Source organism: Cololabis saira, chromosome 4, assembly GCF_033807715.1.
Source record: "Cololabis saira isolate AMF1-May2022 chromosome 4, fColSai1.1, whole genome shotgun sequence".
Taxonomy (NCBI): domain Eukaryota; kingdom Metazoa; phylum Chordata; class Actinopteri; order Beloniformes; family Belonidae; genus Cololabis; species Cololabis saira.
Genome location: NC_084590.1, coordinates 7,355,123 through 7,381,044, shown reverse-complemented (window position 1 = coordinate 7,381,044; position 25,922 = coordinate 7,355,123). Strand labels below are relative to the sequence as shown.

General features: G+C 44.6%; 1 protein-coding gene across 1 annotated transcript; it reads right to left on the bottom strand.

The window, feature by feature from the left end:
- Positions 1-25,859, bottom strand: zgc:113279 (uncharacterized protein LOC553749 homolog). The gene is made up of 12 exons (XM_061720179.1): positions 25,815-25,859; positions 25,591-25,729; positions 19,152-19,273; positions 18,006-18,033; positions 16,419-16,465; positions 16,157-16,295; positions 15,762-16,056; positions 11,247-11,352; positions 8,084-8,230; positions 5,817-5,877; positions 4,285-4,455; positions 1-1,505 (listed from the first exon to the last, which is right to left on the bottom strand). The coding sequence occupies exons 2-12, from the start codon at positions 25,718-25,720 to the stop codon at positions 1,417-1,419; spliced, it is 1,335 nt and encodes a 444-aa protein (XP_061576163.1). The 5' UTR covers positions 25,721-25,729; positions 25,815-25,859; the 3' UTR covers positions 1-1,416.
- Between the last annotated feature and the right edge of the window lie 63 nt (positions 25,860-25,922).

Below are 25,922 nucleotides of genomic sequence, written 5' to 3'. Positions count from 1 at the left end.
CAGACCACTAGGCTCTGGATCCAGACCTGCTGGTCCTCTACAGACCACTAGGCTCTGGATCCAGACCTGCTGATCCTCTACAGACCACTAAGCTCTGGATCCAAAAGTGACTTCATCTCCATTGACCTCCAGGTTAGAATGTTCGACTTTACAGCAGAAATAAACACATTTACAGTCTGGAACAAGACCTGGTTTTAGTTTCCAATGTTAGATTTCCCATCCATGACAACTGTTCAGGGGGACTTTTCTTTTTTTCATCAGGTAAATGTATGTAAAGCAACAAATGTATAATTAGGGCTCTATTTTTAAATGGGTGTGTCCAATGATTAGCTGTCATGACTTTAGCTACTTAGTGATTGGCTTTGTCTCAACTTGACCTCTGAACAACAGAGAATGAATATTCTTTGATGTGGGGTTGGTTTGGAAGGTTCTAGGTGGTTTGGAAGGTTGTACGTTGGTCTGAAAGGTTCTAGGTTGGTCGGGAAGGTTCTAGGTTGGACTGGAAGGTTCTAGGTTGGACTGGAAGGTTCTAGGTTGGACTGGAAGGTTCTAGGTTGGACTGGAAGGTTCTAGGTTGGACTGGAAGGTTCTAGGTTGGACTGGAAGGTTCTAGGTTGGACTGGAAGGTTCTAGTTTGGTCTGGAAGGTTCTAGGTTGGTCTAGAAGGGTTTAGGTTGGTTTGGAAGGTTCTAGGTTGGTTTGGAAGAGTTCCGACCCTCAACATCCAAAAATCCTCGTGCCTGGAGACTTCAAGCGTTGTGAGGAGGAATGTAAAACCTTTCAAGGTGCAGAACCTTCACTGGAACAACTTTTTCTGAAATGTGTTGCAGGTCTGAAATATAAAAATGGATGGCTGCTCACTAATAGCATGAATTGACCAGAAAAAGGAGAAATATGAGTCCAAACTCCCAACACCTGACATGGTTAAGGTTGGTGTCTGACCGGGAAAGACAGTCAAGAGAAACTGCATTTCCTTCCATACAGGATTTAACGATATTGTCCTTTAAAACAAAAGCCCTTTAAACACCTGACGTGGATACTCTGGCTACAAACCCAGCTGGATGGGGTTTAAAGATGCTCTTCATCTGCACTACAGACCCAAACATTACGCATTTAACCCACTCCTCCGCCGGGTCTGTTTTGGAAAAGCTGGGTTACCAAAGCCCAGTGGCAGAGTTCACGTCGGGGTCCGCAGGGACACACGGACTTCAGGACTGGCTGCTACTTGAACGTAACAAACAGTGGAGGTTTCACAGAAACCGGCTCACTTGCACCCAGCGTTTCTGTGCGGGCTACGACACGTCGGGCCACACCGCCTCGCACACAACGCTGGATGCTTTACATCACAGACCTGAACTCGTGCTCGGAGACCAGCTGATCGCGGCCTCCGAACAACAAAGTCAAGCCTGGACAAACTCAGAACATTACTGTCGGGGTTTCTGACTGCCCTCCCGGGCAGACGGGCTGGCGGCTCATCCAGGGCTGAGCTGCAAACTCCGGCTCCTCTGAGGAAGACAAGACATCCACAACTCGAATCAATAATCTCATTTTCAATCTCATTTTACACACAAACGTACAAAACCCAGTGGTTCTCTTTTAATCCTGTTTTTTTCATGCAAAAAAACAAACAAAAAAAATCATTTTTTTTATTATTTCAAAACAAAATGAAGCCAAAAAGAAAAAAACTGAAAATCAGGAGGGCAATACCAAGTAGCCCTCAGTGATTCCACAAGATTTCAGAGGGTAAGTTCATCATTGATAACCTGATCATCATCATTGATGTTGTTAACCCAATGTTAAGACAGAAAGACATGAGTAATGGTCTCAGTAATGGTCTCACAGGAAGCAACTGTTTCTGCACAAACACCTGGACCAGGACGGTTGCTCTGGAACAGGTTCCAGGAGAAAACCTCCTTTGTCTAACCAGAACCTGGAAGCAGGACTGATGTCCACAAACCTGCATCTGGACAATTTAGCAGACTTCTGGACACATGAGACCAACGTGGACATGTCTGGTCTTCATGTCCAGAACCGTGTTTGGAGGAAACCAGCAGAACCAGCTCAGACCCACTGAAGCACGGAGGTGGAGGGATACTGGTCTGGACCTGGACACCTGTCAGTCCCTGAGGGACCAGGACCTCCTCTGGAGACCAGAGTCTTCTAGAGCAGGGGTTCTTAACCTTTCTGACCTTGGGGCCCAATTTTTTCAGTACAGAGTGGCCCGGGGCCCATTAAATATAAACACTGTATAGCAGGGGTATTCAACTAAAACTTTAAGAGGTCCATTTAGAGAAAATTTACTCAAGCGAAGGTCCAGAACATCATAATATATATATATATATATATATATATATATATATATATATATATATATATATATATATATATATATATATATATATATATATAGTTGTGTCAACATCTGCATCTGACTGTTATATTAAAAAAAGTACATATTTGCCAATTAACATGTTTAACTTGAATTAAACATATTTTTTTCTCTTAAAAATAAAGTAGATTTTATTTTATTTTTCAAATGCTATCTTATTTTATTTCTCTACCAGCAGTTTGAATTTCCCCTTTTCTTTGTTAATTGTCTCAACACATTTTTATACTAAATTAATATAAACACATCTTAACAATTTAACAGTTTTGCAGTTTTTCTTTCTTCCCCTCTTATAATCTTATGCCCCCACTTTCTGTTGTTCAGTGAGAGAACTGAGCTCTAATTTCTCCTATCAGGACTTTAAATCTGGGCTGGATGGTGTCAGGTTCTCATATGCATGTAAAGGTGCTCATTGATGAGCCTGGAACGATATTTAGTTTTAATTATGTTCACTGTGGAGAAAGCTGCTTCACAGCTGTATCTGGACCCAAACATGAGCAGGATGTTTTAAGATGGTCAGTTTATTTTTCTGTGACTTCAGTTCAGACTTGATTGGATATGTTTGATGAAAAACTTTGTGTTTTGTTTCAGTGGCGTTTCACTTTCGCACTTTGAACGCCACAGTCTCTGAACGTATGAGACACTGGTTTTGTCCCAGTGGGAAGACTGAACAGGATGAATTTGTCCATTCCGGGTTGCATATTTAAAAATACAGCGAGGACAAAACTTAGTTTGATTTTACTTTAAGTTATTTACATTAATAAGTTGTCAGGACTCAGTGTGTCGGGTTCATCGGAGCCTGATCAGCTGCGACGGGCACAGCCCGCACCGCAGCTCTCTGGTCGCGCTGCAGCAGTTACTTTCCGATGCTTTTTTTCGAAAGCCCGAACAGTCCAGTCCAGCAGACACGACAGCCCACGCATCTACATCTACCATCCTTCAGCAGTAACGACGGAGCCGCCGCCCGAGCGGCAGCCTCAGCCGACCTCCCCGGCCGCGGGGACGCGCCGTGATAAATGATCACGCCGCGCTCGCTCGCTCTGGGCGCAGACCCAATTAATCGATCCCTGATCCTGGCGGATCTAAACGTACTCTGTGCAAAATGAAGGATTTTCTCTGTAAAGACACACCATTTCTCTTACTATTACACGTACAGCTAGCTGAGTGTCTTCTTCTCCTCATTTGGTTGGGAGTTGCTATGCAGTCCCGCGGCCCTCGCGGCCCACACGTACAAAACTGAATTTTTTTTGGCGGCCCACTAGATGGCGCTCGCGGCCCAAGTGTGGGCCGCGGCCCTATGGTTAAGAATCACTGCTCTAGAGACACATGTGAGGACATCTGACTGAAACTGGGTCATGTGACAGGAAATGATCCAAACACAGCAGCAGATCTACATCAGAATGATGGAAAAAGAAGAATCCAGGTTCTGGAACGACCTGGTCCAAGTCCAGACCTGAACCTGGTTGAGATGCTGTGGTGGAGCTTCAGAGAGCTGAGTAGACGTGAACCTCCAAAAAGAGAGAGTTCCTGCTGAAGGAACCATCTACTGAGAGTTCCTGCTGAAGGAACCATCTATTGAGAGTTCCTGCTGCTGAAGGAACCATCTACTGAGAGTTCCTGCTGAAGGAACCATCTAGTTCCTGCTGAAGGAAACATCTAATGAGAGTTCCTGCTGCTGAAGTCGGAGCTACAAGTTGAGGGATCATTGTGGTACTTGGTATTGTCCTCATGATGTTTGCTCTTCATTCTTGTTCAGTTATTGACATGGTAAAAAACGTTAATCTGGAGTCGCATTTGTCCAAGATCAACAGGCAGTACAGTCAGATGAGTTTAACTTATGATTTTACACCCACACCCAAACAGAAGGGTAATCTCCAGACCTGGAGCTGGAGCTGTACCTGATCGGGACCGGTACGCCGTGTTCAGCAGGGAGCTGTCCATCTGCAGCAGACACTCCAGACTCTCCATCATCTGCTCCTGGCGGAGGAGGTGGACTCTGGAGTTGCTGCTCTCCGCCTCACTCACACTGTTCTTCAGCGACACAGCGACGCACTGCAGGACGCTCATTCCTGGAAAGACGACACACTCCCGTCAGAGACCCAGCTCCTTTTACTCACTAAGAGTCATCAGCTGCCGTCTCTGCTGCCCTCCACTTTTACTGTGATCCTGTCATTTTCAGTAGGTCTAAAGAGACATTACGTCTTCATTGCTGAAGTTAAAAATGGTTTTTGAGGTCGTACTAAAACATCTATGATGTCTCTTGATCCAACATGCCACAGAGACACAATCAATCTTGTTTTTACAGTTGGTCTTAACCAGAGGTGGTAGTAACGAGTTACATTTACTCCGTTACATTTACTCCGTTACATTGCTTGAGTGAATTTTGGGAAATTTTACTACTTTTAGGAGTAGTTTTGAATCACTGTACTTTTTACTTTTACTTGAGTAGATTTGTGAAGAAGAAACTGTTCCTCTTACTCCGCTACATTAGGCTACGTTGAGCTGTTACTTTTCTTTTATCCCTTTTATCCACGTACGCGTCAATCTCATGACATCACTGGGTGATTCTTTGGGAAAAATGTTTGTTTTTGCATGTTTTGTCACATTTACACAGACTCAAACACACACAGAGTTTCTATGAGTTCATGCTTGTTCTAGTTCTGCTGGTTAAAAAAGAAAAGTACAAAGGCTGGAAATTTTGTGCTACTTGTGCTTAATTTATTTTTTATTCTGTTATTATTTTATTATTTATTAAAGTACTTGAATTTACTTTAAGATTATTTTAATTTAAGCTATTTTTTTATTAATTTTAATTGTATTATTTTATTTATTATTTTATTTTATTTTATTATTTTATGGCCCTGCGATGGACTGGTGACCTGTCCAGGGTGTAACCCCTGCCTCTCACCTGAAATGAGCTGGGATAGCCTCCAGCAGACCCCCGTGACCCCGCAAGGGATAAAGCGGGTAAGATAATGAATGAATGAATGAATGAATGTATTATTTTATTGATTTAATTTGCCTGAAGATGATTATTTTGTACTTTTGTCTGTTTGAATGGTTGTGTTAAAAAAATAAATCAGACGTTACTCAACAGTTACTCAGTACTTGAGTAGTTTTTTCACCAAGTACTTTTTTACTTTTACTCAAGTAATTATTTGGATGACTATTTTTTACTTCTACTTGAGTCATATTATTCTGAAGTAACAGTACTTTTACTTGAGTACAATTTTTGGCTCCTCTACCCACCTCTGGTCTTAACCAACATGCTGTCACGCTTGACTGGAAAGATTTAGGTAAAGTTTTGTTAAAATACGGTCTGGTTAAAGTACAGTTTTGTCAAAGTACAGTCTGGTTAAAGTACGTTCTGGTTAAAGTACAGTTTTGTTAAAGTACGGTCTTGTTAAAACATGGTCCCGTTAAAGCGTACCAGAGTTATCAGTGGCCTCCACGTCAACATACACTCCCTCCATCATGGCTTGTTTCAGGACCTGTCAGAAACAGAAATGCTGGTTATTTACGGTCTGGAACGTCTGCCCTACAGCGACGTCTTGCTGACAACGAGAAACGAGGAAGCGTTCTTTGTAATAGTGCCAATTTCCACCATGCGGCTCCGCCCACATTTTAATAAGCGGAGAAGCGTTGACATGAGAAGCAAAGTTCAGCCAGATTGTGCCTGCCGGAGGCTGGCAATCATCGGCTTATCAAACTTTATTATCTTTTTTTAACCGTATTTAACCAGGTCGGTCCCGTTGAGATACAATGACCTCTATTTCAAGGAATGCCTGGCCAAGACAACAGCCAGAGAAACATTAAAAGTGCAACAATTAAAAACAGACACCAACAACTCACTCAATAAAATAAATATATAAAATACTCAACACTCAACACAACAAGTGTGAAAAGTAGCTGCTGCAAGATCCTTCATACGGCTTTTTTTTGCCAAAGATCTGCAGTAGACAGACTTGAAGCTGTCAGAAGAGGGAATTAACGTCACACCTGCTGAACCACAGACTCCAGAAGAACTGGACCTATCGCTCTCGTACCAGTGACAGCAGCCACAGGGTATGGAGTTATTTATGGAGCATCTTTCATTAAAACACATAAGTGATGTCTATGTCTTCTTCTACAGATTAACGACTGAGGGATGTAAACACCAAGGTGCAGCTGGAGCAGCTGGATGTGCTGGTTTTTCCAGCTGTTACTCAACCGAGGGTTATGTCTAAAACTCTGGGTGTAATGAGTAGGAGGAAAAACATGCCGAGGTTATTCCCAGCACCATTTTCAGCTGTGTCCACGATGTGTGCCGGCCCAGGGAGAGGGGATGGTCATGTGACACGCGTTCACAGTGGCGTCATGTGGAGAGAGACGGAGTGGCCCTCAACTCTCGGTCCACCGCTGGTCCCTCTCTCAAAACCAAACTTTAAACCTTTCTGTTTAGTAAACCTAGTTAGTGTTTAGTAAACCTGTAGTTAGTGTTGGAAAACCTCTAGTTAGTGTTTAGTTAATCTGTAGTTAGTGTTGGTAAACCTCTTGTTGGTGTTAGTAAACCTATACTTAGTGTTAAACCTCTTGTTGGTGTTAGTAAACCTCTAGTTAGTGTTAGTAGACCTCTAGTTAGTGTTAGTAAACCTCTAGTTAGTGTAAACTTTAGTGTATTAGAGTCAGTAGTCATAGCTGCAGCTGCAGGACCAGACTAGAGCAGCTAGTCTGAAACATAGCTTTGTGGTAGATATGCTGCTATAGGCCTATAGGGGGGCACTGACATGATCCACTGGACGGTGCCTCTCACCCTTCTTCTCTTCCATTTTTATTAGTTATAAGTATCTCATCACCATCATTTTTGTCCATCGTTCTTGTAGTTTGTTGTGCTGGTCTGCCCCCTCCCCCCTTTTTTCTCTTCTGTACATGTTTGCAGGCCGGAGCTTCAGGAGCTGCATGCTGACCTGCAGTCCCCCCTCTGATCATCCCACTGCTGCTTCCACCTGTCTTTGCAGATGTCTGGTAGATGCCCTGACCACCTCAGTGTGTGCTGTCTACATCTGCTTATATAGTCATCCCTGTACTGCACCAACTAACCATTGTGTCTGTGTCTCTCCTTTCTCTGTTCTTCATTCTCTCTGTCTGTTCTCTTTTTTCCTGCTCTGTCCAACTAGTCTACAGCAGGAGGTTCCCCCTTATGATCCAGGTCCTGGTCCAGGTTTCTACCCCCTTATGATCCAGGTCCTGGTCCAGGTTTCTTCCTCCTAAAGGGGAGTTTTTCTTGCCACTGTTTGGCTTCAGGTTTTTCTCCCACCAGGGGAGTTTTTACCTGCCATTGTTTAGGTTATGTTTATGTTGCTCGAGGGTCGCACAGCGAAGTTGGACCAGCTGTTCCAAGTGAACCAGCTGTAACAGGCGGACCAGCTGTAACTGGCCCGCTTCATGCAGGTGAAATATTTGGTGAGGCGGGCTCCGTTTCCATCTGAGCTGTCAGAAGAATAATTACAGCTCTACACTCGCGGCTCTGAAATCGCCTGAGCCGAAGACGGATGCAATTCAGGTTAGCTCGGACCGATGGAAGCCAAACCTTGATCGTCTCCACCCCAACAACATGTGTCCTCCACATTCATCTCGCTCCACCAGTCATGTTCTGCTGTACACCAGACCAGTCACACTCAGTGCCACACTCATTTCAGATTAACGGGAGACCCTGACCTCCAGGACTCTGGTGTAGCCGTTCTCAGCGCTCAGGTGAAGGCAGGACTTCCCCAAGCTGTTTCTCTCGTTGACGTTGGCGCCCAAGTACACCAAGTCCGCCACCATAAGGTGCTGGTTCAGCTTGGCCGCATACAGGAGGGCGGTCTGTGGGGAGGTGGGAGAGGTTCATGCAGTTAAGTGTGCGTATGTGTTGGAAACATACACAGAAGAAAGATGGAGGAGGAGCTGACTTCTGCACGGATTGATGTACGACACGTAAAAATCAACAGAATACAGAAATGCAGTCACCTAGGGGAGAACCTGGTCTTAAAAAACAATCCATATGATAACTCTTATGTTACAGATAATTGTCACACCGTGGTGAGGTTGTCTTGTCTTGGGTTTGTTTTGTTCTGTCATTTCCTGTTTTATTTGAAAAGTAATTCTCTTGTTTCAGGTCCCTTGACCTTCCTCATGTGTCTCATTGTAAGCTGTTTAGTTCCTCATGACGAGTGATTTTTTTGTTTGTAATTTTATCCTTAGCTAAATTTCTTAGCCCTTCGTTTCCTAGTTCAAGAGCGATTTATTTTTTATTTTTTTTGTAAATTTTCTATCATAGCTTAGATTCATAGCCCTTTGTTTGTTCCTCGTTCAAGAGTGATTTTTTTTTTTTGGTTTAACTTATATCCTTTTAGATTCAGAGTTCTTGTTTTTTTTCTCTTTTAAGATTGATTTTTGTTTGTAGCCAAATTATTTTATATAGGCAGGTTTTTCCAGTTATTTTTCTCTCCACTTGGAGTGTTTATTGTTCTCTATAGTCATAGGGCCTGATTTACTAAGATCCTAAATAAAGAGTACTAAATTGCGTGTGCACTGAAAAAGTTTGCACGTGCTGTTGTTGTGTGTTTTGCGGGTGATCAACTAAGAATGCGTGCGCAATTGATAACAGGTGCAAACAGCAGTATTTAAATGAGGTGTTGTGTGTCTTACGGTTTGCGCCATGGAGAGTGGATGGAAAGCAGGATAGTCGCAAGCGCAAAATGAAATTTGACGCGTTGGAGTTAGAGATATTAGTGGAAGAGGCAAATAAACACATTAATGAACTACAGCAAAGGAATTTAAACATTACCAAAAGAAACGCAATATGGGAGAAAATCTGCGATAGAATAAATGCAGTTGGTAAGACAAAAAGAACGGCAGATGAGGTTAAAAGAAGGTGGCAAGATATAAGGCGAAGAACTAAAGAAAAAGTGGCCTTTAATAAAACTTGTGCAACCATTTTTAAAATAGCATGCAGCAGAATAAAGACTCTCTCTCTGCGTATTCTTTGATTTTGGCGATGTCGCCTCCTTGCCACAATAACAGCAGCCATCGGTGCGTAATGCTGGGCAGATTAGCACCTTCCTTTCGAACGTATTAAATACAGACGCAATCACAATCCCCGCAATAACTTTCAGGCTTGGTAAATCTCATTACGTGTGGTAAATGGACCTATTTGCATTTTTCCCTCCCAGTATTTAGCGCTTTCTGGCAGGTACGCCCCATATTGATTATTCATCAGGGCAAAAGTACTAAATGAACAGCGTGTGCTATTTTGCTCATTTGAGAGGCGCAGTCCTCTTTGCACGCTGTTAGTAGATCAGCTGGCACATTGGTTTGCGGGTGATGTCAAGTTTGCACACGTTTTTACGCACACAAACCTTTAGTAAATCAGGCCCTTAGTGTCTAGTTTTGTTTAGAGCCATTTGTTTGTCACTGGGTCCGAGGTCTCTGGTGAATTCAATAAAAGCCTTTTGTTATCTAATATCTCTGCATCTGAGTCCTGCTTAGAGTCTCGGCCTGACAATAATATGGGCTTGTGCTGTAAACTGGTGTAAACGACCACTGCCTCCAGCTGGGGAAGAACGGGAAGGTCCCTGGCTGTAGCCGTGGGCCTGGAGGTCCCAGGGGGTAGCTGGAACTCTTCCCCGCTCGGTGTCCTCAACGACAGAAGGCCTTTTAAATGTTGTTGGACGCGGTAACGATATTACAACTTGGTGGAGGTTTTACCGTCGAACTTCATGAAATGCTGCAGGTCTGACGTGTAAGAATGGATTTTACTAAAGAAAATACTAACTGTTGCAGTTTTGGCACCTCTGCTTTTACGAGCGTGCAGGGTAAAGTGTGAATCTGTGGGTGTTGGTACCATTCCAGGAGAGCCCAACATTAAAGGTATGGATAGAAATTACAATGGGACATTTATAAAATGGAGAAGATAACGGCATTTATTAATAATAAATTGGAGGTCAACTACGTCACGCTCCGTAGGCCTGATTTTATTTTCTCAAATCATTGATTGTGTTATGTGGAAAAGATCACTCCCTACTTGTACATAGTTTCTGGGGGTTTGTCTTTCTTTCCTTTCATTGTTTGGACATAAAAACAATATTCTGACGTTTAGGACAGACAACAGATGTAAGATGTATGCATACATGATGTACCGGATTTGAATGTCTAATGCTTGTTAGGATTTTATGAAATTGTTTGACTTTGAAGGGTTTTTAAACACAATTCTACACCTGTTTTTCTCTATTTGCAGAGTCACCTCCTTTTCAGGAGTTCAGCTATAGTTCAGCTGTTTTCTCTAGTTGCAGGGTTTGTGACTAGGCACTTAAAATAGTTCCGATATTTACTTTTTGTTAAGCGAAGAAAATGAAGAGAAACATATTTTAACACTGATGGGTCTCATCCATTATCTGGGTTGACATCTTAAGTAGGAAGCAATAAACAGGGACACTGAAGGTCTGATATGTTTGGCAGATGGGGTTTACGTACAAAGAACACCTCTCTTTTTAGTATAAATACGACTGGATCCATGACCACGGTGTGCATTTTCTCTCCCACCTTTGTGGTTTGAGAAAAGTGTACCTCCGGCTGGAAAACATTGTGCATGATATAATAAAAGCTTTTAATAACTTTGATTCTGTTCACTGGTTTTCTTATGGTGCACCAGACAAACGAACACAAGGATCTTTCATGCTGAATGTCAATAAAAAGAAATTAAAAAAATAGAAGAATGGATTTGACTAAAAAAGAAAATAGTGACTGTTGTGGTTTTGGCACCTCTGCTTTTACGAGCGTGCACAACAACAATGAAAAAGCATTTTATTAAAGTAAAGTGTGAATCTGTGTGTGTCCGTACCATTCCCTCCGAGTCTTTGAGGTCCAGGCCGTTGAGAGCCGCCACCCTGGTGGCGATGGCGTACACCAGCGCCCGCTTCCCCACGCACACCGCTCTGTGGAGAGCTCTGCAAGCAGAGAGACGGGCATACTGTGAAGGTTTCCACAAGTTCCTGCATGCTGCCCATCCCGCGCTCCCAAAGTGGAGCATGGACCTGGAACCGAGCCAGTCTGAGATCCCCACAGGTCTCGGCTCGCTGAGCAGCATCACGCCCATAAATTATATCCTCAATTATTAAGAGTGGTGGGGCTCAAACCTTTTACTAATAAAAAAGCCTTTAAGCTAAAGATGTTAGATGTGTGTACTTTTTTCTTTATCAAATCAAAGTTTATTTAGACGGGACAATGCATATTAATGAACACTACATTAAGCAGTGTAAATACACTGGATTATAGCAGAAATGCTAGTTTCCACCCGCAGTCCCCACAGAAAACAAAAAAACAATTCAGTCAAACAATACAATCAAACAAGGGAACAAACAGAAAACATACATAGTAGCAAAATAGATTTAGCAGCATTTAAAAGCAGTATAGATTGTATCTAAAATGACTTGAGTTTAAAGTGACTTGAGCAAGAAATGCATATTACAATAATGAAATACCAGCGATGGTAATATTATGGTACTGAGAGTATCAGAGTTGTGTAACATACACAGTGCGTGTTGCATTGCACATAAATCTGATCCTAGAAAGGGCGTCTCCCTGGGGGGGGGGGGGGGGATTCTCATGGGACGCTGGGTTTTAAAGGTTTTACTTGTTTCTTTGAGGATACCTGCTTGGTTTGACAAACTGGATCCAAGTATCCCAGAGTGATCAACAAATGCTTCATTAGACATCCAAAGCACAAAATATTATTTGTTGGTCGCATTTACGGAAGAAAATCAGCTTCGTCAACTGTATTTTACCTATGGTTCTAGGTGTTTTTTTATTTCGCTTGTAGGTTTAGAATACTTTGTTCATTATATATACATTATGTGCACTCTTTTGTTCATTCTCTGGTGGATACATATACTTTCTGTGGATATCATCGTGAATGGTGGAGGAAATTAGCATTGTTCTGTGTCATTGGATATCTTAATGTTGATGGTTTGCAGAGATACTGGGATTCCTGGGTAATAGGGGGAAGGGTTGGGGTAGTCATGAATAGTTTTTCTTCTGTTTTGTTTTTTTTGTTTTTGTTTTGTTGTATTTTTATTTCTGTTTTTTTTTTAGCATAAGAAAAAGAGAGAAACTGACCGTACTGCGTCCACTCTCTATGCCATTTATGACAGTATTATGATCATCACAAATCTGCATTACTACTACTAAGGCACTGAAATAAAAGTGGCATTGCAAAAGTGTTTCCTGAAATAAATGTAAATGTAAATGTAACATTACAAAATAAAAGTTTGACTAATAAATAAATGTGAAATATTTCAATTCAATTCTATTCAATGTTATTTATATAGTGTCTATTACAACAGAAGTTGTCTCTAGGATCTTTCCAGAGACCCATCCATCCATCGATTGAGCCATCCATCCACCCAACCATCCATCCACCCAACCATCCATCCACCCAACCATCCATCCACCAAGGCTCAGGTCATGGAGGAAGCAGTCTAATCATAGACTAGAGCTGGATCAGGACCTGCGTCCCTCTACTGACCACTAAAATCTGGATCTGGACATGCAGTTCCTTTACCAACCAAGCAAATCTGATCAGAAAGGTTTACCAGCGGAAGATTTCTGGTCGCAAGTTAATTCAGGGCCTGGAATTCAAATTCAAAGTTCAGCCGTTGATGCCTCCAACTTGCTTCTACATCACATTTGATCCGACTGATTTAAACCCGATTTAAACCCATGTGAAGTTATAAAAGTATGTTCTTTTATCTTATTTAATACTTCAGGTACATTTGTAGAGATTCTAATACAGCGTGAGACAGTCTTACTGAATTCTTTCACATTTTCACCACGTTAACAGAAATCCTCTTGTATTGGGTTTGATAGTCCAGCAAGTGAAGAGGAGCCTGAGCTCGGCTCTGCACATGCGAGCAGGTGACTCACACATGACCGCAGCGGGTTAAACTGAATCACCTGAGTGGAACGCTCACCTGTACATTTCAAACATGTTACATATAGGCAGGGCCATGAGTCACGACCGGTTCAGACAGGTTCTTACAGCTGTTCCAGGTGTAAAAGCCTCCGGAGGAGAGCTGGGTTTCACATTCCTGCTCTAAGAGGACAGGAACCCGTTTCAAATGAGCATGTCTCAGCAACTAAACCGCAGATTGAAGCTGGAGTCAAAGTCAAGGTGGCACACGACAGACTACGGCAGACACGCAAAACAACTCCCAAATCCACCCAGGAACAACCCAACCACAGCCACAGGAACCCTGCGCGCTTCCCCGCCATCCTTAGTCCTGGCTCTGGATGCTCCTCCTCAGGGGCAAGGGAGTGTCTTTCTACGTAGGAATCAGAGCAAGTTCAACACTTTTATAAAAATTTTAATGTTGAGTTGTTTGAGTCCAGCTTCTACTCGCCGTAACCGAAGGTCCTGATGCAGACTTGGACAGTTCAGAGGGAATTTACAACAACCTGGTAGCAATTAGTCTTGAGAAAATCTGCTGTTTGAGATGGAATAACGTTCACAGGAGCGGGTTTCCCTTAACGACAGAAACCTTCGGCAATTGTTTTAGATGTTTCCCTGCACCAACACACCTGATTCTAATTAATGGTCCTCATTAGCTTGTCACCAAGGTCTGCACAACTATGTTGATGACACAGGTACTTGTATCACGGTGTGCTGAAGCAGGGAAACCTCTAAAACATGCAGGACAATGGAGGCTCAAGGACCAGGGTTGGGAAACACTGGTTTATAGGTTTATAGGACCGTCGTAGTGAAGAAAGAGCTGAGCCAAAAGTTGAAACTCTCGATTTACCGGTCAATCTACGCACCTACCCTCACCTATGGTCATGAACTCTGCGTAATGACTGAAAGGACAAGATCGCGGATACAAGCGGCCGAGATGAGTTTCCTCCGCAGGGCGGCTGGACGCTCCCTTAGAGATGAGTTTCCTCCGCAGGGTGGCTGAATGCTCCCTTAGAGATAGGGTGAGGAGTTCGGTCACCCGGGAGGAGCTCGGAGTCGAGCCGCTGCTCCTTCACATTGAGAGGAGTCAGCTGAGGTGGCTTGGGCATCTGTACCGGATCCTCCTGGACGCCTCCCTAGGGAGGTGTTCCAGGCATGTCCCTCCTCCCTAGGGAGGTGTTCCAGGCATGTCCCTCCTCCCTAGGGAGCTGTTCCAGGCATGTCCCTCCGGGAGGAGACCCCGGGGAAGACCCAGGACACGCTGGAGAGACTATGTCTCTCGGCTGGCCTGGGAACGTCTCGGACTCCCCTCGGAGGAGCTGGAGGAAGAGATGGAGGAAGAGCTGGAGGAAGTGTCTGGGGGGAAGGAAGTCTGGGCATCTCTGCTGAGACTGCTGCCCCCGCGACCCGGGAACAGATACGCGGAAGAAAATGGATGGAGTTCGTTTGTTCGTTCGTTCGTTCGTTCGTTCGTTCGTTCGTTCGTTCGTTCGTTCGTTCGTTCGTTCATTCATTCATGCAAGATTATGCTTTCCTCCATCGACCAGAGGCGCCACTGTAGGTACGCCCCCCCCCCCAGGGAAGATGGACAAAGCGCGGAAGTTTGTGAACAATGTGATGAATACCTTTATTTTGAGTGTTAATGGGAGGACTGTGCATCATCCGCGTATACTGTTTGACAAGCCCAAGCTATTTTTAAGTGACAACGTTCATTTAACCTCTAAGGGAAATTATATGTTTTTAAATGATATTGCCCAGGGTCTGAAATGCTGGATTTAATACTGGATTCAGACCACAATGCTGCAAGTGACATGTGCAATCTCTATTTTTACTCCAGACAAATGTAATCATGGAATGGGGAATGAACACTGATAACGATGTCTGGTTCACTGTCAACATTTTAAAACCTACAATAAAATTTCATAAAAAAAAAAATAATTTCAAAGATCTTGTATTATTTATTGTTACATTAGACACTACCTATGAGCAGTCTAAATCTACATTTTATGGTGTTTAATTTCCAATTTACTTTTAAGTAAAAAAATGTGTTTTTCTCTTAATATTTTTGTCTATTTTTTGGAGGTGAAGTCATATAATTAACAGTCTAAGCATAAATCAACTGTCTGCAGTACAGCAGACCTGTCTCACCAGAAAAATCTTTCAGTAAGTTGATGGTTTAGCCGGACAGACTGGTTGGTCGCCAATTTGAGTTATCTGGGCAATGCATGTTATTTTTTTCCTATTTTTTTTATGATGTGTTGACTTGGTGCTGGAATTGTGTTTTGTTTAGGAGAAAATGGTCATTTGTAGGATTAAAACGTATTCCCCCTTTACTGATGTGCTTATTGTCAGCAGATTAAAGACCTGTCATCTTCTCAGAGATGTGATCAGATGTAGCTTGAGACTTACGTCTTGCCGTCTCTATCGGGTTCCAGCAGGTGTTCATCAGAGACGCCCATCAACTGGACCTCCTCTTTCTGCAGCTGCGTCCAGAAGAAGGCAGAACTGTTGAGGTTCTGGTTGAGGTTCTTGTTGAGGTTCTGAAGATCGTCTCCTCTCTGCATATTGCTGACAGTTGAGGGTTGGAGGCTGGAGAACCAGCAGTCAGGATAGGACACGGGTTGGTGGTAGGCTGCTTTGCTTGGAGAGTAGGTCTGGTAGGATTCTGGGCTGGGGATCACATCATCATACTCATCGCTGTACCCTGCGTGAGCAGCAGATCAGAAACACAAGAAGGTTGGAGGTCACTGGTCGTCAGCATCTGAAAGAGGTTCTATAAGACTATGCTCTTCTGATGGAATTACCATCCGGAGATAGTTCAGCATGTGCTGGGGGGCTGGACGAGGATAGATTTCGTGGAGGAGAGGGGCAGGTTCTGAGGTCCTCCTCCAGCACCTCCAAGATGTTTTCCAGTTCCTCCAGGCTTTTCCTGAGGTGCTTCACCTGGAAGCCATATGCAGCATTCAGAGTCCTTCTGACTGTGGAAATGATTGTCCGAAAGCCAGTCCCCCACGCGAAGGTGGGGGAACTTTCTGGAGGGAGATGCGGCCTGTTTTCAACACTCACCTTGATGGTCGGCTTTTTTGAGCGAGATCTGGCTCGTTTCAGGTTTCCTGTAGAAGATGAAGGCGAACCAAAGTCAGAATTCGAGATGCAAAAATGCCAGGATGTTTCAGAAAGTTTTGTAAGGAAATGAGCAGGAGCAATGTTACGTTTTTTGAAAGTACCGGCTAGCCTTCAGTAGGGAACTTAAAGGGGACCTATTATGGCATCTAATACCTATTTTAAACAGTCCTTGAATGTCTTAAAAACTACTTTTTGCTAAATAAATTAGAAATTCAGCCTTTGACCCATGTCTTTATCTTCCATTCTCTAACCTCATTATCTATGCAGGATTCTGAGTGGGCGGGGCTATGACAATGAGGCTCTGTGCTGATTGGCTGCCTGAATGGCGCGATACACCGCTACGAAAAAATGGAGGAATCTCCGGCCGGCGGAGTTAGTTGTGGGCGTGGTTTCACGCATCGGAGGCCGACCTATGTAAATCGCGCCCGTCGTTAGATAATGACGGGCGCAGAATCTGAACATCTCGTAGATCCACATCACACTGGACGGATCATACGGGCGGCTGTACAGACACTGCAGAATTTGGTTGCTTTCCTCCTTCTCTGAATTGGCAGGCTGAGGGGAGACCACTTTATATATGTTAAAGCAAGAAAAAACGTGTTTTTTCATAATAGGTCCCCTTTGAATGTAGCTGGAAATTAAAATAATCAGACTTGTCTTAAATGTAAATCGTAAATCATGTAAATTTAGCCGAATCTCTCCCCTGTCCTTTGCTCCATCAGATATCTCCGGGACGACGGCGGACAAACTATTTCAGCCCAACCACTCATTTTTTTTTTCAAGATTTTTTGTGGCTCTAGTGGCCCTTTATTCAAGTTGCAGACAGGAAGGGGGTAGAGAAAGAGAGATGGGGATGATATACAGCAAAGGTGCGCAGGCCGGGATTCAAACCTGCAACCCCTGCAGGAGGACTGTAGCCTCAGTGTATGAGCCGCTTGCTTAACCCACTGCGCCACGAGCGCCCCCCAACCACTCAGTTTAACAAGGATAAGTATTTTTGACCAATGATATAAAGGTTGAGCTACCACTTCAGGTAAGCTAAATGTAAGCTAGCTGAAGCTAACGCATTGAAAAAGAAAATTTGCACCATGCTAACTAGCCTTGGTAGTTTACCTAACCACCAACAACCACCAGTCCCAGACATGCTGGAAAACTACATCTCTGCAGGACGTAGTACACAGTTTCCAAAGTTTCAAAAGTGTTGGTAGCTTTTTAAAATGTGACAAAGCATCTCAAACGTACAAGGAAATTGTTCAGACCAGCAGGTTTGATTTTCAATTAATCTATCAAAATGCCACACAAAAACTCAACAATGCCATTAAAAAGGTCAGAGTTTGCAAACATGTCATGTTACGACCAAATAAAATGCTTATAAACTGTTATTGTTCGTATCTAATACCATACCATAGGTTTTCAATTGATTCTGATGGAAAGTTTCCAAATACAAAAGCTCTGCCTGTTGGAGAACGTTTCCTCCCATAAGCCGATGAACAGCTGAAACTATCTTTCTGAGAAGGTTTTACTCACCTGTGCCCATTCGGCTGCTGCTGTCCTGCTTCATGAAGACATTTCATGAAAATGAAGAGCATAAACAGATGCAGATTTAGTTCTAGGGGCCCCCAGGACCCATCAGAATAACCATGCAGATGGTCTCATTATCTGTCTTTTTTTTGAAATTCAAACAAACTAAGACACAATCAGAGTCTGTTGATCGTAACTGTCGATCTTGACTGTTGATTGTAACTGTCAGCTGTAACTCTCGGCCGTAACTCTCGGTTGTAACTTTCGGTGATAACTGTCGGAGGTAACTGTCGGCCGTAACTCTTGGTTGCAACTCTCGGCCGTAAAGCCTGAATTATGGTTCTGCGTTAAATTGACACAGAACCTACGCCGTTCTCTTGGCCGTAACTCTCGGCCGTAACTTTTGGCCGTAACTCTCGGCCGTAACTCTCGGCCGTAACTCTCGGCCGTAACTCTCGGCCGTAACTCTCTGCCGTAACTCTCTGACGTAACTCTCTGACGTAACTCTCTGACGTAACTCTCTGCCGTAACTCTCGGACGTAACTCTCGGCCGTAACTCTCGGCAGTAACTTTTGGCCATAACTTTTGGCCGTAACTCTCGGCCGTAACTCTCGGCCGTAACTGTCGGCCGTAACTCCCGGCCGTAACTCTCGGCCATAACTCTCTGGCGTAACTCTCGGCCGTTACTCTCGGCCGAAACTCTCGGCCGTAACTCTCGGCAGTAACTTTTGGCCGTAAATCTCGGTCGTAACTCTCGGTGGTATCTGTCGATCATAACTTGATTGTGTAAAAGGAAACCACATATGATCCAGTTAACCTCTGTACAGCTTTTGCCTGAGAATTAGTTCAAGGATAATTATGGGTGTGTGTGACAGTCTTGTTGACACGCAACCGAAGAATGCCAGTGAACAAGTATGTGCATGTATATAGGCCGGTAGGTATAGATGGGTGTGTGCACATTGGGTATAGATTTATTTATTTTATAAATGGATTTATTCACAAGTTGTTCTATATCTTCAAAATGTGTGTGTATGCACAGATGTATATGGATATCTATTTATACATAGATTCATACAAGTGTAACATTGTTATGGTCCATACATGGTTTTGACATGTGTGGAATTAATCAATAAATTAAATTGAGAAAAATACCCTAAACGCTTGAGAATCCTGGTCCCGGGACCGGCGGATGTTCCTCAGCAGATCCCTCACCGGCATCCGGACCCGGACACCGACATAGACCTTGTCATCACTGTAGATTGGACATCTGGAACCTTGACAACACATGGCCGGATGTTAGTTGGCCTTCCTACTGAGTTTAGACCGGGTGCAGCTCTTTCAGTTTTGAAGTCGAGCAAAGTGGAATTCCAAATCTAAAATACACTTAATTGAACTGTGGAGCGCCCCCAAAATCCTATATATCACAAGAACATGTTCTGCTCACATGAAGTGGACTTTGTGCCTATTTGAAAAGAAAACAAAGCTGCAGTGAAAGACCATCACATCCTCCACAGGTCACATGGGAGGGACCTCCTGGCGTTGCAGCTCCGCTAGAAGACTTACTGCCTTATATACTCATTAAAGTCATTAAAGTTCTCAACTCAGGTTAACCCCCAAGAAACGCTGTACAAGAACCCCACAGACATCCCCACTTATAGGGGTTGGATTGCAGCAGTTGTTGCAGACGTGTTTTTGGAGTAAAAATCATTTTGGCTGTGATCAGTTTGAATGGTCATAGAAAAGAAGATGCAGAGACTGAAGAGGTTCTGGACATATACTGGGAGCCGTCTCGGACGGGATCATCGCAAGGGGAGAAAACATGACCGCTGCAAAGCATCAGCTAGTTCATGGTTGAGTTTTAGCAACTTTTTTAGCAACATCTTCCAGCTTTAGAAGATGTGAAAATTTTAAGATTTTATTTCGAACATGCATGTTAATAGAAGAATACAAAAAAGTAAAAAAATAAAATACAAATATATATATATATATATATATATATATATATATATATATATATATATATATATATATATATATATATATATATATATATATATATATATATATATATATATATATATATATATATATATATCTGTTTGTAGCCAGAAGGCAAGACAGCACTTGGGCAGATCTCACGGATCCACCAACATGTTCGAAACTGAGGAGGATTGAGGAAAACACTTATCGAGCCCTACCCCTGAATCTAACATACATTCTTACATATAACAAGAGTTTCAATAAACTTACTTATAAAACACACATAACCAAACATCCCTATCCCTACTTTAATAACTATTAAAGTAGGGGTATAGTATACTATATTCAATATAGTGATATAATACTCAATTATATGTATATATAAATATAGTCAAAAACAAAACAAATCAAAGCAAACAGAAGAAAACAAAACAAAACAAAACTATGTATGTATGTAATAATAGAAGTAATTATAATGTATAGTATTACATTATCATTACTTTACTATAATACTACAATATAATAGAGAACAATAGACAGCAATGGTATAACAATATACTTGAATAACTATATAAGAGTAGATATGCTATACAGTATATACTGGTTCATATATTTACCTCCAATTATATACATGAAAATTACTATAAATCTATATGTCGACATATCTACATATAACTATAAATCAATATATATCGATAGAGATATAGATATATAAATACTGTACGTTTAATATAACTCAATATATCTATATACATACCTACATATAACATATCTATATCCATAATATACATCTATATATCTGCATATATTAAGCTATTATATGTTTTATTATTATATTAAGCTTTCTAGGTGTTCAGAGGTATTTATGACATAATGTTCCCAACAAAGCTGGGTCGTAATTAAGTGGATTATGCAGATGTTTGTGGCCCTGCACCCACCAGGGGCCCCACATAAGTATGACGGACCTTCTAAAGTGGGGATTTCATTCTTTTCATTCTTTTTAGTCATAAAGGCATGAATTCAGAGTTCCTTCTTAAAATATGTGAATCTAAAGTCAGAACATTAGATTTTTTTTGCAAATAAGATGAAAACATTTATCATTTCTTAGCCCCACCGCTCCCCCACCCACCCCACCCACTCCTCACAAATGTTCTCTTTGTAAAACCTGAAATGGAGCTTTCTTTTGCAAATATAAGTTAAGAGTAAGAAAATCTGAGCTCCTGCAAATTACAAATTCACAAATTTTCATCTGCTCACAGGAGCAAACTGACCATGATAACATGTGCAATAACAACATGTGCAATATCTGTTTACCTCACACACAACCTACCTGCTTTTTGTTGCACTGTTTTTGTCACAGTTTCACAGTGTAGGATAGGTTTTTTTTACTGTTTAACTCACTCTCCTGTCATCTGGATCCTGCCACCCTCATCAGCCTCATTCCCTTCACCTGTGCTTCCCTGGCCCAGCTCCACACCTGGTTTCCCTCATCAGTTTCCCCTTCTTAAACCTGCCCATTCCCTCATACCTGTTGCCAGATTGTCGTGTGCTTTTGCCTCGCTTTCCAGCCTTCCTGATTTCTGTCCTGTTCCTGCCTGCCTGCCTGTAACCCTGCATGACTCCCGGTATGACTCTCGGTTTTTGATTTTTGCCTGTCCCCTTGGACTTGTTTGCCTGATCTGCCTGTCTGCCCGGTTTTGACCCCTGCCTGCCTTGGACCCGAATAAAGCCTCTTGGACTCTGATTCTGCCTGGTGTTGTGCATGTGGGTTCTCTGTCCTGTCTGAGCCGTGACAGTACAATCTGGCCAAGACTGAACCCAGCCAACATGGACCTACCACGTAAGGAAGAGGATTTGTGGGATTTTTTTTATGGGGACCAAGTGGCGTTCTACCACCGTACGGTGAAGGGGACAGAGACATGCCCCCAGTTCCAGCCTGTTGCTGTTCCCGAGGTGGCCCCGGACACACCCCAGTCTCTTCCCCCTTTCTGGGGAACACGCCTGGCTCTGGGTGGGCCCAGGAGCCTGCAGGCTCAGGGGAGACAACGACGGCGTCGGCCCCAGCCCCAGCTTGTTCCTGCTCCCAGAGAATCGGCTGATAACATGCGCTGGGCCAAGGAGGAGGAGTATTGGGACCCCTTTTGGGGAACACGCCTGGCTCTGGGTGGGCCCAGGAGCCTTCAGGGCAGGCAACGACGACGGCGTCAGCGCCAGCCCCAGCTTGTTCCGGCTCCTGCTCCTGCTCCGGCTCCTGTTCCAGCTCCAGCTCCTGCTCCGGCTCCTGTTCCGGCCCCCCGCATCCTGTCTGCTCCTGTTCCGGCCCCCCGCATCCTGTCTGCTCCTGTTCCGGCCCCCCGCATCCTGTCTGCTCCTGTTCCGGCCCCCCGCATCCTGTCTGCTCCTGTTCCGGCCCCCCGCATCCTGTCTGCCCCTGTTCCGGCCCCCCGCATCCTGTCTGCCCCTGTTCCGGCCCCCCGCATCCTGTCTGCCCCGGTTCCGGCCCCCCGCATCCTGTCTGCCCCGGTTCCGGCCCCCCGCATCCTGTCTGCCCCGGTTCCGGCCCCCCGCATCCTGTCTGCCCCGGTTCCGGCCCCCCGCCTCCTGTCTGCCCCGACTCCGGCTCCCCGCCTCCTGTCTGCCCCGACTCCGGCTCCCCGCCTCCTGTCTGCCCCGACTCTTGTTCCTGAGGCGATCCTGGGTGGATCTGCCGCAGTCCCAGACCGACCCCCTGACCAGTCTGCCGCAGTCCCAGACCGACCCCCTGACCAGCCTGCCGCAGTCCCAGACCGACCCCCTGACCAGCCTGCCGCAGTCCCAGACCGACCCCCTGACCAGCCTGCCGCAGTCCCAGACCGACCCCCTGACCAGCCTGCCGCAGTCCCAGACCGACCCCCTGACCAGCCTGCCGCAGTCCCAGACCGACCCCCTGACCAGCCTGCCGCAGTCCCAGACCGACCCCCTGACCAGCCTGCCGCAGTCCCAGACCGACCCCCTGACCAGCCTGCCGCAGTCCCAGACCGACCCCCTGACCAGCCTGCCGCAGTCCCAGACCGACCCCCTGACCAGCCTGCCGCAGTCCCAGACCGACCCCCTGACCAGCCTGCCGCAGTCCCAGACCGACCCCCTGACCAGCCTGCCGCAGTCCCAGACCGACCCCCTGACCAGCCTGCCAAGCCCCGAGACCGACCCCCTGACCAGCCTGCCAAGCCCCGAGACCGACCCCCTGACCCGCCTGCCAAGCCCCGAGACCGACCCCCGGACCCGCCTGCCAAGCCCCGAGACCGACCCCCGGATCCGCCTGCCAAGCCCCGAGACCGACCCCCGGACCCGCCTGCCAAGCCCCGAGACCGACCCCCGGACCCGCCTGCCAAGCCCCGAGACCGACCCCCGGACCCGCCTGCCAAGCCCCGAGACCGACCCCCTGACCCGCCTGCCAAGCCCCGAGACCGACCCCCTGACCCGCCTGCCAAGCCCCGAGACCGACCCCCTGACCCGCCTGCCAAGCCCCGAGACCGACCCCCTGACCAGCATGCCAAGCCCCGAGACCGACCCCCGGACCAGCCTGCCAAGCCCCCAGACCGACCCCCGGACCAGCCTGCCAAGCCCCCAGACCGACCCCCTGACCAGCCTGCCAAGCCCCGAGACCGACCCCCGGATCCGCCTGTTACGCCCCAAGGGCGACCCCCCGAACTGCCTCACCGGTCTGCCCGGCACCGAGGACGGCCCCCGGAGCTTTGGCCGTTTGTTGGCCGGGGCCCTCCTCCGGACACCCTCCTCCCGCCCTGGGTGGGTGGTTTTGGGACATCTGGAATCTGTCCCTTGAGGGGGGGGTTCTGTCACAGTTTCACAGTGTAGGATAGGTTTTTTTTACTGTTTAACTCACTCTCCTGTCATCTGGATCCTGCCACCCTCATCAGCCTCATTCCCTTCACCTGTGCTTCCCTGGCCCAGCTCCACACCTGGTTTCCCTCATCAGTTTCCCCTTCTTAAACCTGCCCATTCCCTCATACCTGTTGCCAGATTGTCGTGTGCTTTTGCCTCGCTTTCCAGCCTTCCTGATTTCTGTCCTGTTCCTGCCTGCCTGCCTGTAACCCTGCATGACTCCCGGTATGACTCTCGGTTTTTGATTTTTGCCTGTCCCCTTGGACTTGTTTGCCTGATCTGCCTGTCTGCCCGGTTTTGACCCCTGCCTGCCTTGGACCCGAATAAAGCCTCTTGGACTCTGATTCTGCCTGGTGTTGTGCATGTGGGTTCTCTGTCCTGTCTGAGCCGTGACAGTTTTTCTTTCTTTCCCATACTGCACTACTTTTTTATTTTTAATTCCAATATATATACTGTTTATATTTTGTAATTACATATTTTTTTACTTTTTTGACCCTTTCACTGCATGTGTGTGTTGAGTGTACTGCTGCTGCACAAAGTTAATTTCCCCACTGAGGGAGAAATAAAGGATGATCTAATCTTATCTTATCTTATTTGCGAGTTTTTAAAAGTGAAAACTTTTCTTTCTTGCATATTTCCATTTTCCAAGTTTAGGAAGTTAAAATCTTGCATATCGGTGACTTTAAAATGTCAAATGTTTAGATTCTCTTTCAAAATCACAAAGTACTTTTTTCTTGCAAATTTGGAAGTCAAATAAAATTACTGGGTTAGTTCTGTTTGTTAGTTTTGAATTGTATCAACTCAGAAACTAATTTCTTATACCATCCCACACTTTGTTTCTTTCAAAAGGCACTAATATTCTGCTAGTCTGGGAACCATAGATGGTTCATATCTTGGGTTAGTTTTCTAGCTTAATTTTGAACTTTTAGATTCACAAATGTATTTCAAACTTTGCTCCTACACTGATATTGTGCTTGATCTACTTAAAAAAAAATAAGTCAACTTTTTGCATGAGATTATTATGTAGATCAAGAAAGACTAGTCTTTGTATAAACTACTTAATTTTTTGTATGTAAATAATAAATCTTGCAAGTACAGTCAACTTAATTGTGTTAAGTTTACTTTATTTACCAAAATTAAGATGACTTTACTTGCCAAAATTAAGTTGACTTTACTTGCAAATTAATTTTATACATACTAAAAATGAAGTAGTTTATACAAAGACTAGTCTTTCTTGATCTACATAAAAATCTCATGCAAAAAAGTTGCCTTCATTTTTAAGTTTATCAAGCAAGATATTTTTTACTGTGGTGTTCTACTTAAACAAATAAAGCATGTTTCATCTAAACGTTGGTCAATCTGCCCAATAGATTAAAATTGTTAAAGGAAAGGTAAATACAACAAGATCATTGCTTGTTGTTTGTGTGTAAATGAAAAGATTGCCTGGGATTCACATAAACACTGCTTGTTAAGGAAAAAATGCGCAATGTCTTGTTTTTTGAACAAATGCAGATTAAGTTCAAAACTAGATGTATTCATGTAAAGCAACGAACTTCATTTTTAATTGTTAATATCCCAGATTTAAATATGTCACCTTTACATGCGCTTAGATTTATTTTTTTCAGTGTAAAAGAAGTGCACCTGTTGAAACCACCACCGAATCTGATTCATTTATTTTCTAGACATTTACTACTTCCACCATATTCGGAGCAGAACTTGTGAACCGAACCTTTCCCGCCGGGGCCGGGCGCTCCCGCGGGGGCCGCGACCGCCGCGTCCAGGCCCTCGGGCCGCGGGGGGGACAGACCTCCATCCAGGATGTCATCTCTCGCCGCTCCTCCTTCACACCGGCCTCTCATCTTGGACAACTGCCGACAGCAAGAGTCAGTTTGGTTTCAAGTACCAGAGCCAGTTTTCCCAGAAATCAAGATAAAAGAGGAGAAATGTACGCACAGCGTGAGCGTCCTGGGCTGCAGCCGCTGCAGAGCGCCTCCAGCCTCCTGCGGGCTCGTCTGCCGCCGCACAGGTGAGCCGCTCTTTTAAGCTCGGTCACCTGACACC

Excerpts from the sequence above, each read along its gene's own strand:
- zgc:113279 (XM_061720179.1), bottom strand. The coding sequence starts at position 25,720 with ATGAGAGGCCGGTGTGAAGGAGGAGCGGCGAGAGATGACATCCTGGAT. Across the intron at positions 16,296-16,418 it reads CAAAAAAGCCGACCATCAAG|GTGAAGCACCTCAGGAAAAG; the intron begins GTGAGTGTTGAA and ends TATGGCTTCCAG. Across the intron at positions 8,231-11,246 it reads TCAAAGACTCGGAGGGAATG|ACCGCCCTCCTGTATGCGGC; the intron begins GTACGGACACAC and ends ACCTCCCCACAG.